This window comes from Lepidothrix coronata, unplaced genomic scaffold, assembly GCF_001604755.1.
Source record: "Lepidothrix coronata isolate B3197 unplaced genomic scaffold, Lepidothrix_coronata-1.0 Scaffold11, whole genome shotgun sequence".
In the NCBI taxonomy this organism is placed as follows: Eukaryota; Metazoa; Chordata; class Aves; order Passeriformes; family Pipridae; genus Lepidothrix; species Lepidothrix coronata.
Genome location: NW_016690191.1, coordinates 4,573,830 through 4,587,780, shown reverse-complemented (window position 1 = coordinate 4,587,780; position 13,951 = coordinate 4,573,830). Strand labels below are relative to the sequence as shown.

At 46.9% G+C, this 13,951-nt stretch overlaps 1 protein-coding gene across 3 annotated transcripts in view; it reads left to right on the top strand.

Moving 5' to 3' along the window:
- Window positions 1-13,951, top strand: part of NTRK3 (neurotrophic receptor tyrosine kinase 3) — a 219,312-nt gene that overhangs the window by 114,416 nt on the left and 90,945 nt on the right. For all 3 annotated transcript variants that reach the window (XM_017805164.1, XM_017805163.1, XM_017805165.1), the window contains exon 12: window positions 1,485-1,673. In XM_017805164.1, coding sequence (XP_017660653.1) covers window positions 1,485-1,673 — 189 coding nt within the window. The remainder of the gene's footprint in view (window positions 1-1,484; window positions 1,674-13,951) is intronic.

The following is a 13,951-nucleotide window of genomic DNA, read 5'->3' as shown; positions in this document are numbered from 1 at the left end:
TAGAGGGTCTAAAACCAAAATAAAACATAAGCCCAAAATTGAAATACAGCTGAATGCTGTGAAATATCTCTGTGAAGGAAGCAGGTCTTGGCTCTCAGATATGGATGCTCTTTCCTTCATCACTTCTTTTCACCTAAGGGAACCAGCCTGCTGTTGGTTAGGGCAAGATCAGAGTTGTTGCTCTTGGGCACGGTCATTTAGTGTAAGAAATCATGGCTGGAGCAGGAGTCTGAAGGAGCTGGAACATGGTTGCTGGACCTCTGCAGGACAGAGATCAATGTGGGTGCACTTGGGCACACTGGTGCTTTGGGGACCTTCTCCATGGAGGTAGACAAGGATGCATAAGTGGGTGCTGGAGGACTGGGGGAAGGCATGTGGACCGTGCTGAGGGCTCCTTGTTCACAGAGCTGCAACTTCAAGACATTGCACAGGGGTCAGTGCAGAGGGACCACCTTGAGCTATCCACCAGGTCCCTCTCTCAGCCTGGTGGGGATTGATAACAGGTCCCATGACCAAGCAACAGATGGGGAATTGGGAGTTAAGAGATACTTGAGATGGTGGCAGATGAGTTAGACGAGACGAGGAGCGGGGAGTCTTCTGGGTTTGTTGCGGCTCAGCCTAAAGGTTGTGGGACTGCCTTCTCCATATCTTGCTGAGGGCTCTCTTCTCTGCCATCCTTGGGTGCCTGTGGCCTCCAAAGGGATGCCAGCATGGCAGAGGGGTCCTCCTTTGGGAAACTGCCTCTGTGCCCTTGCTCCAGTGAGAGCAATTAATGCAGACCAGAGAGGCTGTGGAGGAATGAGTCTTCCATTGCTCCCATCTTGGGGGTCTTGCCTCATTTTCTTGCCTGTTTGATGGTGTTGTCAACTTTTGGGGGTCAGGAGGGTAAGAGGGAGGTGTTGCCAGTTGTGGTGATGGTGGTGGGAGGCAGCATGAGCTGAGCAGGATCTGCTCCAGTGCATTGTGGGTCCCTGTAGGTATCAGCCTGACTGAAGGGCTCTGTGTGCCCAGGTGAAACTGGAAGAGGGGAAACAATATGGGCAACACGTTGGGCAACAGAAATGGCCTGAATATGGTTTTGGGGTGAAATAACTCTTTGGGGGTGATGTTTCTCTAGTCTAAGCTTGGTCGTAATTCTGACAGGATATATGGACATCACAGTGACTGATTTCTCTTGTGACAGCCCTAGGAGAGGACTTTGTAGATGACTCACCTTTGATGTGGTGTCACCTGTAGCTACTTAACCCTTCAAGATTGTTAATCTGGTATCCCAAAGCCAGGAAAGAAAACTTGTAGCATCTTCCCTGCCCTGTGAGCTGCCTGGAGAAATTAGCCCTGGGGATGGGACAACTGCCAGGACTGCTAAGACAGGCATCCTGTCCAGGAGCAGGTGCCAACCTGCAGCAATCCCTACCCGCGTGGTCAGCAGGTCTTGTCAGCCCTTTCCCCCTGTTGTACCTGACAGGTGTGTGTGCTGTTTGCAGGTCCCGTGGCAGTGATCAGCGGAGAGGAGGATTCAGCCAGTCCTCTCCACCACATCAACCATGGCATCACGACACCCTCATCCCTGGATGCTGGCCCGGACACAGTGGTGATCGGCATGACCCGCATTCCCGTCATCGAGAACCCCCAGTACTTCCGACAAGGTCACAACTGCCACAAGCCAGACACGTGTGAGTGCCCGATCCGGAGCCCCCCGTGAGGGTCAAGGGATGGGCTGGGGGGATGGGGGGAAGGAGGACGAGGAGGAAGAGGTTAAGAGGATGAGGAAGAAGAGAAGGAGGTTTTTGAGGAGAGTGGGTCTTGGTATGGTCCAGAAACCAAAGTGAATCTCAGGTCTCAGAAATCACAACATACATGTAGATGCTTCCAGAAAAGACTTTCCACTCTCACCTTCACCTCCCTTCACCCTCCCTCCGCCACCCACCCGTCACCTTCCCCCCTTGCCTGAAAGTGCCATTCCAAGCCAGGCTCTTCCTCATCAGCTCCAAGCATGAGGTCCCAGGTGTGAGCAAGAGCCACCTGAGAGCATGGGGATGGACATGACCCATGCTTGGCTGGGGAAAGGACCTGCCTCCCCTTCCTCCTCCAGCAGTTTCCCAGTCATAGGGCTGCCTCTTTGGCTCCACAGTGGGCCAGGGAGAAGCTCAGGACTCGTGTACATAGGTGGGGCAGATGTGTGGAGATATCTTTATCTTCAGGGGTTTTAGATGCTGGATGTCTTGTTTTTATGGGCTTCTGTAAAGCTTTTACACCTTTCCTGTATAAATCTGGGTCATGAACTGAGCTCATTAGACTAGCAGGTGGTGATCAAATGGTCCTCTCCAGTTTGTCTTACTAAATTCTGAGTATAAAAGAAAAGTGCTGTGTAAAAGGATGCTTTTCTGGGAGTCCTGCACCACTTCCCACGTGAGTGGTGGGATGCAGCCCTCCCCAGCATGCGGCTCACAGGTGGTAGTTGAGCTCTCCCAGGCCTCTTGCCAGCTCTGAGATGCAAGCCAAGCAATGCAGGGGTTTGGGTAACATTCTTCTCTTATTATTGCTCATCCTTTTAGTGTGTCTTGGTTCCGGGTAGAACTGGAAAAATAAAAGGCTTGGAAAAAAAAAAAAGTGGTGAATAAGCCTCAACTTGGGCTAACTGTGGCTTAACCAGAAGCAGGGAGTGCTGCGCTGGCCACCCCTGTTCATCTCATGGCTTCTGCTGACTCATGGGTGTAGGAGACATAACTCAGCTCTTGGAAACAGGGAGAAGGCTGATTTCCCAACCTGTGGGAACCCATTTGGTGTTAAGTGCTCAGTAGGAGCACACTGCTCCTGTTCTCCACTCCTCTCTCAGGGGAAGGGGAGCTGCAGCTGCTGTTCCCTGGGAGGTGTCCGTGGGGCGGCCCCTGCTGTGTACCCTCCTGAGTCCTGCTGGCTTGTGCCCAAGCCCATATCACCACCCTTCACTTGCCAGAGTGATGGGATGTACTCAGTGAATGTGCCTGGCTTTCCCCTTGATTTTCATTTTAATGTGCTAAATTTGGTCTGTTTGTAGGGAGGGGAGGATGAGGGCGGTGATTAGGCAGGAGCAGAGAAGCTGAATGTAGCGTGTTTTTTCTGTGCTGTTAATTATATATTTTACATTTCTTATAGCACCTCATCTCAAAATGATTTACAAACTCTGATGGCTTGGAGGGGGGGGCTCCCCCGCTTTACTTTTTTTTCCTTTCCCTCCTGTGCTGTCTCAAATCTCTTTAATCTATGTGCCGACCATTTCAAGACGTGGGTGCTGTTGAGGCTGTGCAGTGGCAGAGCTTAAACCTCAAAGGATTAAGTTTTGCTCTGAGTGTTTGCCCCGTGGGGTTTGTCAGAGCTGTGTAGGTTGCAGAGGAAGTTGCTCACAGTGGGATTTGGTTCACAAAGATGCTTGGCATGGCATCTGGAGGTGCTTCTCCTGTGGAAGGTGCCACAGGAGGGAATGCTTCAGGTTTTCCAGGGCTACAGGGCAGTGTGGCTGAAACCAGACCCCACAACAGTGGCACTCCCTTTGGGTAATAACAAGAGGCAAACCACAGCTGGATGTTGGCAGGCTGAATGGCTTAATTTTTTTAGATTTCTTTGTCATTCATGGGGCAAAATCCAGGCCTTCAGCCCTCAGGTAGAGTTGAATTTGGTGTGTGCTTTGTGTTTTAGTCCCCAAGACTTGTCTTGGACAAAATTTCTGACTTCACTGGTGGCTTTGCTTGAGGCTGGAAAGTTTCATAATTCACCTTTTAAATTAACCATGCTTTGGGGAGCTTTTGCTGTAAGGGGTTTGTTTGATCTGATGTGCTCTACTCAACTTAAGCCCGAGCTGGAGAATATTTGTTGCTCCTGTTCTCCCCATGGTTCTCACGCTGGAGGGTTTTTCTCTCTTCCTGTGAGAGCTTGGACACAAACAGTTCTTCATTTGCTGTCAGTTGTAGAGAGAACTCCTCTGGGCTGGGGAGTGCCTTAATGCCCAGCTGAGCTCCTGCCACCCACCTCCCACAGAGCTGCTGCCCAGCTGTGAGCAAAGATGCTCCATGACACCCAGCATCTTTCCTTTGGACTGAGTTGCATCTTCAGCAAGCATTTTCCCTCTCCGTCATGAAGCTTTTCTCCTTCCTTCCTCACGTGAATATCTCTGTGCTCTTGGATGCTGTCTGGGTGGAGGACATGCTGATACCCATTGCCAGGCTGCAATGAGGAGAGCAAACTCTGTATGCTTAATGCAGTATTAATAGTACATTGATGTGATATAGATTTCTGTCACCCTCTATACTAGCAAGCATCACTTATCACACAGGGATGACGGATGTTTATTCCCAGCCACTTAGCTCTGCATAATGGAATTGCAGCTGAAATATGGAGACCAGCTCCCTGCCTGTGGAGCTGCAGTCCCTCTTGCTCCCTCTGTGCATTACTGTCCCATGGGATCTTCTTGTTAACGTGTCCTCAAGGAGACAGAAATGTGTTCTTCACTGGGAATGTGCTGTCCTCGTGACGATGAGATGAAGGGCACAGGAGCCAGCTCTCATTTATGGCTTCCTGGGATTTTTGCAATTGTCTCTTACCCCCTTTCTGCTACTGCCTGTTTTAGAGGAGCAGGTGGCAGAAACGTGGCTTAAAATTCTCTTTCCCTTTCTGGATGAGAGATTCTCAAAGAGCCATGGAAGAAACCAGCACCACCCTGTTTTCTCATGATGAAGCATTGAGTCTTTGAGAAGATGCTTCCCCAGCTTTATGCTGTAACTCCATGACATGCTGGGCAGCACTGGGGTTTGTATCCAGTCCTTGTCTCAGCCCTGCCTGGGGAGGGTTAAGCAAAGAGTTTGGCAATGTGGACAGTCCAGCCACAAGTCAAATTCAGAAGAATAAGCTAAAACTGCCTCTTCCTCCTGCCCTTTTGCACACTGAAGAGAAACCAAGTGTATTTCTTTTTGGCAGACATCAGCAGGAGGAGCGACAGGTTGACAGGAGTTTGCACCTCTCTGTATTTGGAAATAAACAGATGAGAGCAGAAGAATGGGACTTGTGGCAAGCACTCTGGTCAGAGTAAATGATGAGGATGAGGGCATAGGACATAACATCAGCCTACAGTCAGAGGTTTTGGTAGTGCAAAACATGCCCTCATTGGTGTCCAGAAGGTGGCTATTAGTCCTTCTGGGCAGGATTGGCAGTAACAGCAGCTTCTTACCTTATCTCCATCTCTTGAAGTTCAGGGTTTTAACTTCCAAAACACAAGTTTTGTAATTATGAATAGCTGGAGATTTCTGTGGTGAAATATTAGTAATGTTTCAGAAGAATCATTTTGGAAGATTGTTTTACTTTAATAATAGCAATTAAGTAGTCATTAATTCTAAGCAATATGCATCAGATGCAGATTAGTTCTTGGACCTGATCTCTCAAGCTTTACTCAAATGCCACAGCACAGTTTTGGAGTTGTTCAGTTCCCTTGTATTTCTCATCTGACAAAGCAGGTCTTCTGGAGAATGAGACAAATCAGAGAAAAGAAATTCAAACCTCAATGGAAAAAAGTAATCTGGGGGGACAGGTCCCCATTTGCATCCCAGCAGTGGATGTTCAGTTCCCACAAGCACTGTGAAGCTAGACTTGTGGGGCAAAAGATTTGATTTTGGGGGAGGATTTTGCCAGACACAATCGGAGCTGGCTGTGTTTTCCAGGACTGGCGCAGTCTGGGGACTGGGATGCATTCTCCACACGGGTGGAGCAGCCGTCCTTTCGTACAGTCCTAATGAGGGTTTTTTTCAACCTCGTTTATTACAGGCTGCCCTGACATAATTACATATTCGAAGTTAGTAATTACACGTATTCATGCTAATTAAGTAATTAGATATAATTACACCAACTGTAAATACATGGTAATCGGCTAAAAAGAAGTACTTCAGAAAAAAACAAGGCAAATCACACAATAAAGGCGCCATCAGCACTCTTTCATTCAGTACCCTGCCTTTATCTTGTATTTCAGTGCAGCTTAAAAGGAACATTGTGGTCATTTCAGAAATCATATTTCTTAAACAAATAGATTTCCTTATCTCTGGTTCTAATAGGTCTTGAAAGCAGAAATGAAAAAGATATTTACCCTTACCACTGTTAATTTTTTTTGTTTGCCTAGTATGTTCTGTTCACCCTGGGCATGGGAAGATAAAAAGTATGCAGCATTTCTATTTTTGGTCAGTTCATGTTCCAATTTTTGCCAAAAACAACAACATGAAACTAAAGTCATAAGTGCTTTTAGTTTTATTTGCCTAAAAAAGAAAACTGAAACAGTTGGTAGTGAAAAGGAGAAAATTTTCCTTTTCTCCCTTTACTTATTTTTTTTTTCTGTCAGGGATAAGACGATTTGTCAAATATTCTTTTCATGCAATATAAATGTGGAGCCCAGTGTGAAGTGACAACAGCACTCTGCTGCCCCATGGCCAGCCTGGGGCTGGGCTGTGCAGGTCTCAGCCCCTCCCACAGTGCTCTGCTGTTTCTCCAAACTTTTCTTTTCTTCTTCTCTCCTCTAAGACAAAAGCTCCAGCTTCTTCTCCAGCAGAACCTAGCTCCCATTGCTCTTCTGAAGTAGGCACTTGTGGGTCAAGTCTCTTCTGCACTGGAGTTCCCACTGGCTTACAGTCTTGTCCTTCTCACTCAACCCACATGAGATACTTTTAAGGGTTTTGACAAAGACCTGTGAGTAGCTATATACTCATTTATGTGTGTTTTGCTACTCTGTTCTGTGTCTCCATATTGGTCCTAACAAAGCCTGGGTTTGTGTCTTGGTTCTGTGGAAGAGCCCTGACCGATCTCATCGCTCAGCTTCTAACAGGTGATGGCATTGGAGGTTTCTGCAATGACCTTCTGCTCCAAATTTCCCTTCTTTCTGGTTTGCTATTGATTCTCATAGAAAGTGCTCTGAGCTCCAAGTGTTGATGTGAAATTCCTGCAAAAGATTTGTACATCGAAGAAACCCCGCAGGCTCTGGCTGGCTGTTTACAGAGCAGATGTTGTGGGTATCTGAAGAAACATGTGAGCAACCAAAATTACTGCTTCTGTCTCTCACTGGAGCATAACAGAACTTCCCTTGTGCCCAGCATCACCTTCTTGTCCCTTGCCCAGACTGCAACATGTGACTAACAGGAGACATACCATGGACACTGGAACTTGATCCAACCTGCTCACATCTCAGGTGATTTTTCTTACCTGTGGTTATTTTCTGCTCTGCGTCATTTCATCCAGTTCTGAAACAACAAGTGGAAGAAATATCCACATTTTCCAGAAGTCTAACCTTCATTTGCAGATGTGGAGTGCCCATCCTACCTATTACCCCTGCACTTTGAGTTGCAGCCTTACCCTCACTGAGTAACACTTCAGACCTTCCTGCCATGATGGTGCTGCAGAAATGAGACTTTTTTGGGATGTCTTGGAAAGGCTGGCAAAATCCATTGCACATACTGTGCCTCTCAACCAGCTCTGCAGATGCTGTCTGTTGGATTAACCATGAGAAAGAAAAGCAGCATGGCTCTGCCTGACCCCTGCCTGCTTTAGGAGGAGTTGCTGTGGCCAGCAGTGCAGCCCTGCTTGCTCCAGATGTGACGGTCACCCAGCTTGGTTTGAACACAACCTGATCACCTTCTGCTGCTGTTTGGATTTTAGATCCAAACTCTGTTGCTTTATTGTGTGTTTACTGGAGATATTTGTAACAACACCCAGGATCAAAGGGGGCTGAGCAGGCTCCAGCCCCAGCACAGGGAAGTGACGCTGGCGGCAGAGCTGGATGACAATACACTGGGCAGAGATGTTCCTGGTGATGGGGAGCCACAAGGAAGAGAAACCCTTAAATCAAGCAGAACTTGGTTTTGGGCTGCTAGTTGTGACCTGCCTGTAGAGAGACTGCCTTAGTGATGGAAGTACTGCAGGATACAGACATCAAGGAGTTGACAGGGAAGTATTTCCTCATACAAAGCTCTGCCTGCTCCTCTGCCTAAAAGCATTTCCACTGAACTGTTTAATCTTGATATCTGTGGGGCCAGCAAGCAGTGTTGGCTCGCCTGGGGTGATTTCAGAAAGGAAGCCCTTGATGTGTGAACTGTCAAGCACTTAACAAACCAGATGAGAGGAGGTCCTGACCTGGTTTCCTCCTGGATTTGGAGTGGCTCTAGCACAGCAGGCTTCTCTTGCTGCCTGGCAGCCTTGTCCCTGCAGCAATTGGGTTGGACTGAAGTGCCCAAGACATGAAGTATCTCATGGAGGATGTGTATGTACACCCTGATATTCTGCCTTGCATCCAGTGCCCTACTAATCTCATATAGGGGCTCACACACTCTCCCACTCCTCTTGCAGCATTCCCTGACCTCCACACCCTCACCATTGTCCCTGTGTTCATGGGCGAGTGTTCCTCTTCCACTCACCCACACACCGTGGGATGGGCATGGTATAAAACACTTGCTGAGTCAGTAACTCTTCTCTCCCCGTGGCTCAGCTTCCTGCACAGTGACACCCACACACCGACCCCCTCTGCCTCACAAGTGCTGCTGCCGCCGAAGCACACGTGGATTTCTGCTGAGCTCCCTCAAGCTCTGCCTTTCCTCAGCAAAGCCAGGGATGCCATGATGCTCCCGACCAGGCAGTTCTCCCACCAGGGATTGCCCTAAGCCAGCAAAGATGGTTGTGTCTTCAGTTTCTAGTGGGCATTCAGAGCTTGGAAGGACAGGTGTGCTTTTCATGGTCTGGCATGAGTCCAGTCTCAGTGTAGCAGGGTGAGAGGAGTGGGACAAAACAGGGCTAAAATAGATTTACATTCCAGTGTTACTAGCTGCGTACCTAGGTGTTCGTTCCTTTCCCTATCGATATGCACTTGTATTGTGCTTAAATCTGAAGGACTTGTCCATGCCAGAGAGAGCAGGGCTCTGTTCACCAGCCAATGCTCCTCATGCCTATGGTTTCATCCCCGCAAGACAAGAGGTAGCAACACAGTGCATGACCTGAGGCTATTGCAGACTCAGGCAGCCCTGGTGTCAAGGGTAATGAAGGGGATTCAAGAGTGTTCTCCTTATGGCTCATTGATTGTTTGAATTTTACTGTGGGTCGCTGTAAAAATAGCTGGTGTGTGTATGTGTGTGTGGGCAGAGTTGTGGTATTGATTTCTTTTGGCCCTCATTTAAACATTTGTCTTGCTTTTGAATGAGTTTATTGTGGCTTATAATCCTTGGTTGTTGGGAAAGTGTCTGGAGGCGGGAGTACCTCTGCATTCCTGGGACAAGGAGGATGTGCCTGTGGTACCCCTGAAGGCACCAGGAGCTCCCAGAGTTTGCAAGAGCATTGTGCTGTGACTTTTTTAGTCTAACTAGGCTGTTTTTCGGATTTAATCTCTCTCAGAAGTGCAAGAGGCCACGTCGTGATCAGACAGGAGATGTCTTTCTGGTTCGAAGATTGCAGGCTCTCATTGTTTGTTCACTGTCTGGTTAAATTGTGATTCCTAATTAAAAATAGCTGCTATTGTTTAGGAGTTGGAGCAGTTTTGCACGACCGCACACACAGCAGGAACATTATTAGTAGCGCTGCCTTGTGGGACAAGGAGTACAGCCCAAAATGTAGCAGAGAAGCTACAGATGTATGTCAGTAGAGGATAAAAAAAAAAAATAAACCCCTGCCCTTAGTGCTGCTTTTGGGCTAGACAGCCCAAAACAGCCTGTTCAGTCCTGAAATCTGGGGAAAGACCCATGTGAAAAATTATTCTGCCTGAAGAGTTTCTTGTGTAAAAGGAGGGTTTTGTTTCCCAGCCTCCTGTGGTGGCTGGCTCTGGGGAGACAGGGGTGGGCAGGCAGGGATGGCTTGTGCTTCCCAGCAGCACGGGGCAGGTGGAGCAGAGCACGATTGCTTCATATAACAAAAATGCAGAAGTTGTCATTCTTGGCTGCTGAACGTTTCCAGTCTGCCTCAGCATCCTTCTGGCCACCTTGCTCTTGTTGGTGGGTGCAGACAGGGAGTGGGGTCAGAGGGATGAAGGAAGATGCTGCTGCTAATGGAAGCACCACTTCTGCTAGTGTGCTCCTGAAGTAGCTGTCTTGCACTGTGGTTAAGTGTAAAGCACTGGCCTTGTTGAACAAGATGTGATTTACTGAAGTGAACATACCCGTTTGAGAACTCAACAATCCCATTTCCATGTGTAGCTGATGTAAGATTTGTATGCAAGTGTCTTGAGGTGAAAAGTACATTGAATTCACAGCATGTGAGGATTGCTCTCAATGCCTGGGCTTGTCTCCCATTAAGACAGGGTTTATTGCATAATCCATTTTTAGAATCCTGCACACTCATTCCCAAACATGCTGCAAGTTACCTAATGCTGAACCTTGCTTGAATCTGTTCAAGCCCTCTCTCCCTGTCCCTTCCTGAATAGATCTGTTTAAGAGATGGGAACAAACCGAGGCTCAGTGAAAGCATGAAAATTTCTGTGTGTACCACATCAAGGATCAGGCTGTCCTGCCATCTGCAGCCAAGCGTGGTCAATACGGGATGCAGTACTCAAATTAAGTGATGATTTACAGCTTCACATAGACTCAGCTTTTCCTGATGGTAGTTCCAAGTTCATGTGCTGATGTTGCAGCAGTTTCTGAAGTTTTCTGTCACAGCTCTGAGTCTGTAAAAATGTCACACCTTTTTTTCAGCCCTACTAACCTATTTTTCCTGTAAGAATTGGAGCACCGAGTCTGAAGGTTACCAAACCTATCTATTTTTATATATAAATCTCATATATATATATATATATATATGTTTGATCTGTTTTAAATGTACTGGTTTATAGTTTATGGACGCCTGTTTTTACTAATACATTTTAATAGATTTTACATCATCCTTCCCTATCTCACCACCATACTGCCTTTTTTTCCCCTTTCAGAGGTAAAAGGGATCTTTTTTTTTTTTCCCTAAAAGCATCTTTTAAATTCAGGACAAGCAGTTTCTCTGGCTCCCATAAGTGTGACAGGAGACAAGGCAGCTAAGTCTCCTAAGTATATATGGCAAATTGCAATTAGAAGAAAACACTGGAACAAAATTACTTTAGTCCTTGTCATCCTTCCCCCAGCCCTTCTCACCCCTCCACCTCGCTCTTGCAGGATTAAGCCTAGCTAATCCTCAGATGAGCAAGATCTTTGGGAAAGCAAAGAGGCAAAGTAAAACCAAGGGAAGAGAAAGAAAAATCCTTCACACTCAACACTAATAACGAAATTATGGGCGTCCTACATTATGAATTGGATGAATTTTTAATGGTTAGAAATGCAGTTGATTTATAATGCATCCATCCTAGACTGCAGGGCCTGTCGCCAGCTAATAAATAAATGACAGGCCCTTTGTATTAAAAGTATCAGTCATTTTACATCTCTGCACTGTAATTGATGAGGAGCATTGAGCAAGGGAGATGGTGGCCATCAGGTGTATACCAAAGCAAAGGACCTTGTGCTTCAAGCCGTATCTGAGGTCTTGACTTACCAGAAAGCTGCAGCCCAATCTTCAAGGCTTCTCTCAGATGGGCCACAGCTTCTGCTCTATCCCATTGCTCACAGTCCAGAATCATAAAGAAATAAAGAGCTTGGCAAAGGGCTACATGATTTTGAAAGGTCATTTTAAGCTCAGCTTAGGGCCCTGTTTAATATGTCTTATGCTCTAGGACAAGGTTAGTTACCCCTGGAGAGCAGCAGTATCTCCATCTGAGGTAGCTGCCCAAACATTCCTTCCTGCATGTGGAATGAGACAGGACACTTTGGGTCTGTATCATGTTAGACTCCTTGGGAAGGGTGGGGGAGATTGTGCCGTCTGTCCTCTTGGCACAGTCAGGGTGAGACAAGCTCAGAGTCAGAGATCAGCCCGAATTCATACAAATCCCACCACAAATGTTCACGCTGAGTCTGTGTTAAAAATAAATTCTGGGCAAATTCCAGAGATGGGGTGGGGTGGGACTGTTCTGTTCTTGTGCCAGATCCCAGCAGAGCCCAAATGTCAGGGGAACCTTACTGAGAGCACAGCAGGCAGCTGAGTATTTGAGGGATGGGGTATATTTTATCATCTTCTTAATGAGGAGAAGTAACTCAGCATCTTGTATTTCCACTGTTTCCTGGAAAGAGGCGTTTTTCCTTCAAGCCCATCAAGGCGCTGTCAAGCGTCTTCATCTCCATTTTATGGATGAGGAGAGGCAGCTGGAAAGACATCAGTTTGCTCAAGGTCACACCAGGTTGCTGACAGCTAGCAGCCTGGCCCATGTTCAGCCCACTGGACCATGTTGTGTGTTTACGAGTCCCCACCTGAAGTTCTTTCACAGCCAGTCTTTTGGAGTCAGGAGTTTGGATGGACAAAGGGTCCTTGGAGCTGTCAGCTGTATATTATGAGCCCAGAAAATGGCCATTCTGAGCTTTTCCTGCTCTTTCCAGATAAGTTTAGATCAAACTCTCCCTTTCCACCTACATGGAGGTCAAGCTACAATATGTTTCTGCTTTGTTCTCTTTGCTGCTGCTGAGGCCTCTCCTTGCTCATCTCATCTCACCTAGGCATTGCCTCCCTCACCGGAGTTGGTCAGAACCTGAGTGCTGGGCTCAGAGGAAGAGCATTTATTTTTTACCTTGGCTTTAGTTGCTGGCTGAAGGAATTAAGCAGGGAGGCTGGGATATGAGCCTGGCTGCCCAAGGAAAGCTCCACTCTCTAAGATGCGGACTTTCATCTTGACCTGGAGGAAGGAAACGCTTATTGCCTTATTTATTACATGTCCCCATAGCAGTGTAAATACTATATCCATGATAGATATGGATCTTATGAATAATATAGAGATTTGAGCTAAGTAATTGCTGTGCTTTTTTAATACAAGAGATCCTCAGCATCAAGTAGTATTAATGATCTGTCTTGACATGGGCTCTGCAGAGGGTGATTGCAAACCCCAGTTCCGTGAGAATTTGAGAAATTGGGGGAGAAATCCTAATGTGCTGTTCATCCCTTCTGTTCCCTGTGGGACACTTCAGAAAGAGTATCCTGTCTGCTGATTTTTCTCAGCTTTCCCTAGACCCTCTGAGGACAGGAAGGCTAAGTGAGTTTTGGGAAAACAAATCCCTTTTGTAGGCAGGCTGGGCTGGGCTGTCAGAGGAGGCAACTTTGGGAGGAAATGTAATACAAAGATCCTAGCAGCTCCCTGTGGTCACTAACAGTTCTCCAGACATTTCTGGGAGAGTAAAATGATTAGTTACAGTGAAATTGCTAAATTCAGGCAGAAGTAGTGATACTTTATGTCTCTGCCTTGTCTCTTCTCTGTAGCTTTAATATGAAGCTCTCTTTTCCACTTGCTCTCTGAAACCCTTGTGCAGCCTTGCTGCCGTGTGCTGTTGAACAGGTGGTTACGTTATTATGAGAAATTCTCTATAAAGTCCACTCTTTAATGCCTTAGAATCTTTGGGGATGAATTTAAGATATTAAGAAGTATTGAGATTTAACACCTTCTTTGCAGTGACATCATAGTGGGGGAAGGGATAAGGAGATAGTAATGGCAGGATGTGGTGTGGGCCACTTTGTGCCTTGCATCACTGGTGGCAGAGAGCTGGTAGCCCAACTGGCTGATCTGTCTTACTCCCTGCCATAGAGGTGCTGAGTGCTGCTGTTACAGCTGCAGAGCTCTAATGCCTTTTTAAATTAATGGAGCTGTCTGAGAAAGGTTATGAATGCCTTCTCAGTTTCTTTTTTCTCCCTCAAACATAACACCTCAAGCCTGAATCAGGCTGTTAAACTTTTTCATTTCTCTCTTTCTAGCCACGTTCCTCTTTAAGGTTGTTTCTTTTCCTTCTTCCACTATCACCCTTTTAACTGGAATGAGGGCAGGTGAGACCTGTGGACTTTGTAGCCCATGTTCTCACCTTGTCAGTCCAGGAGGAACAGGTCTTGCTGACCCCTGTGGGCTATGTGGAGCAGGGAC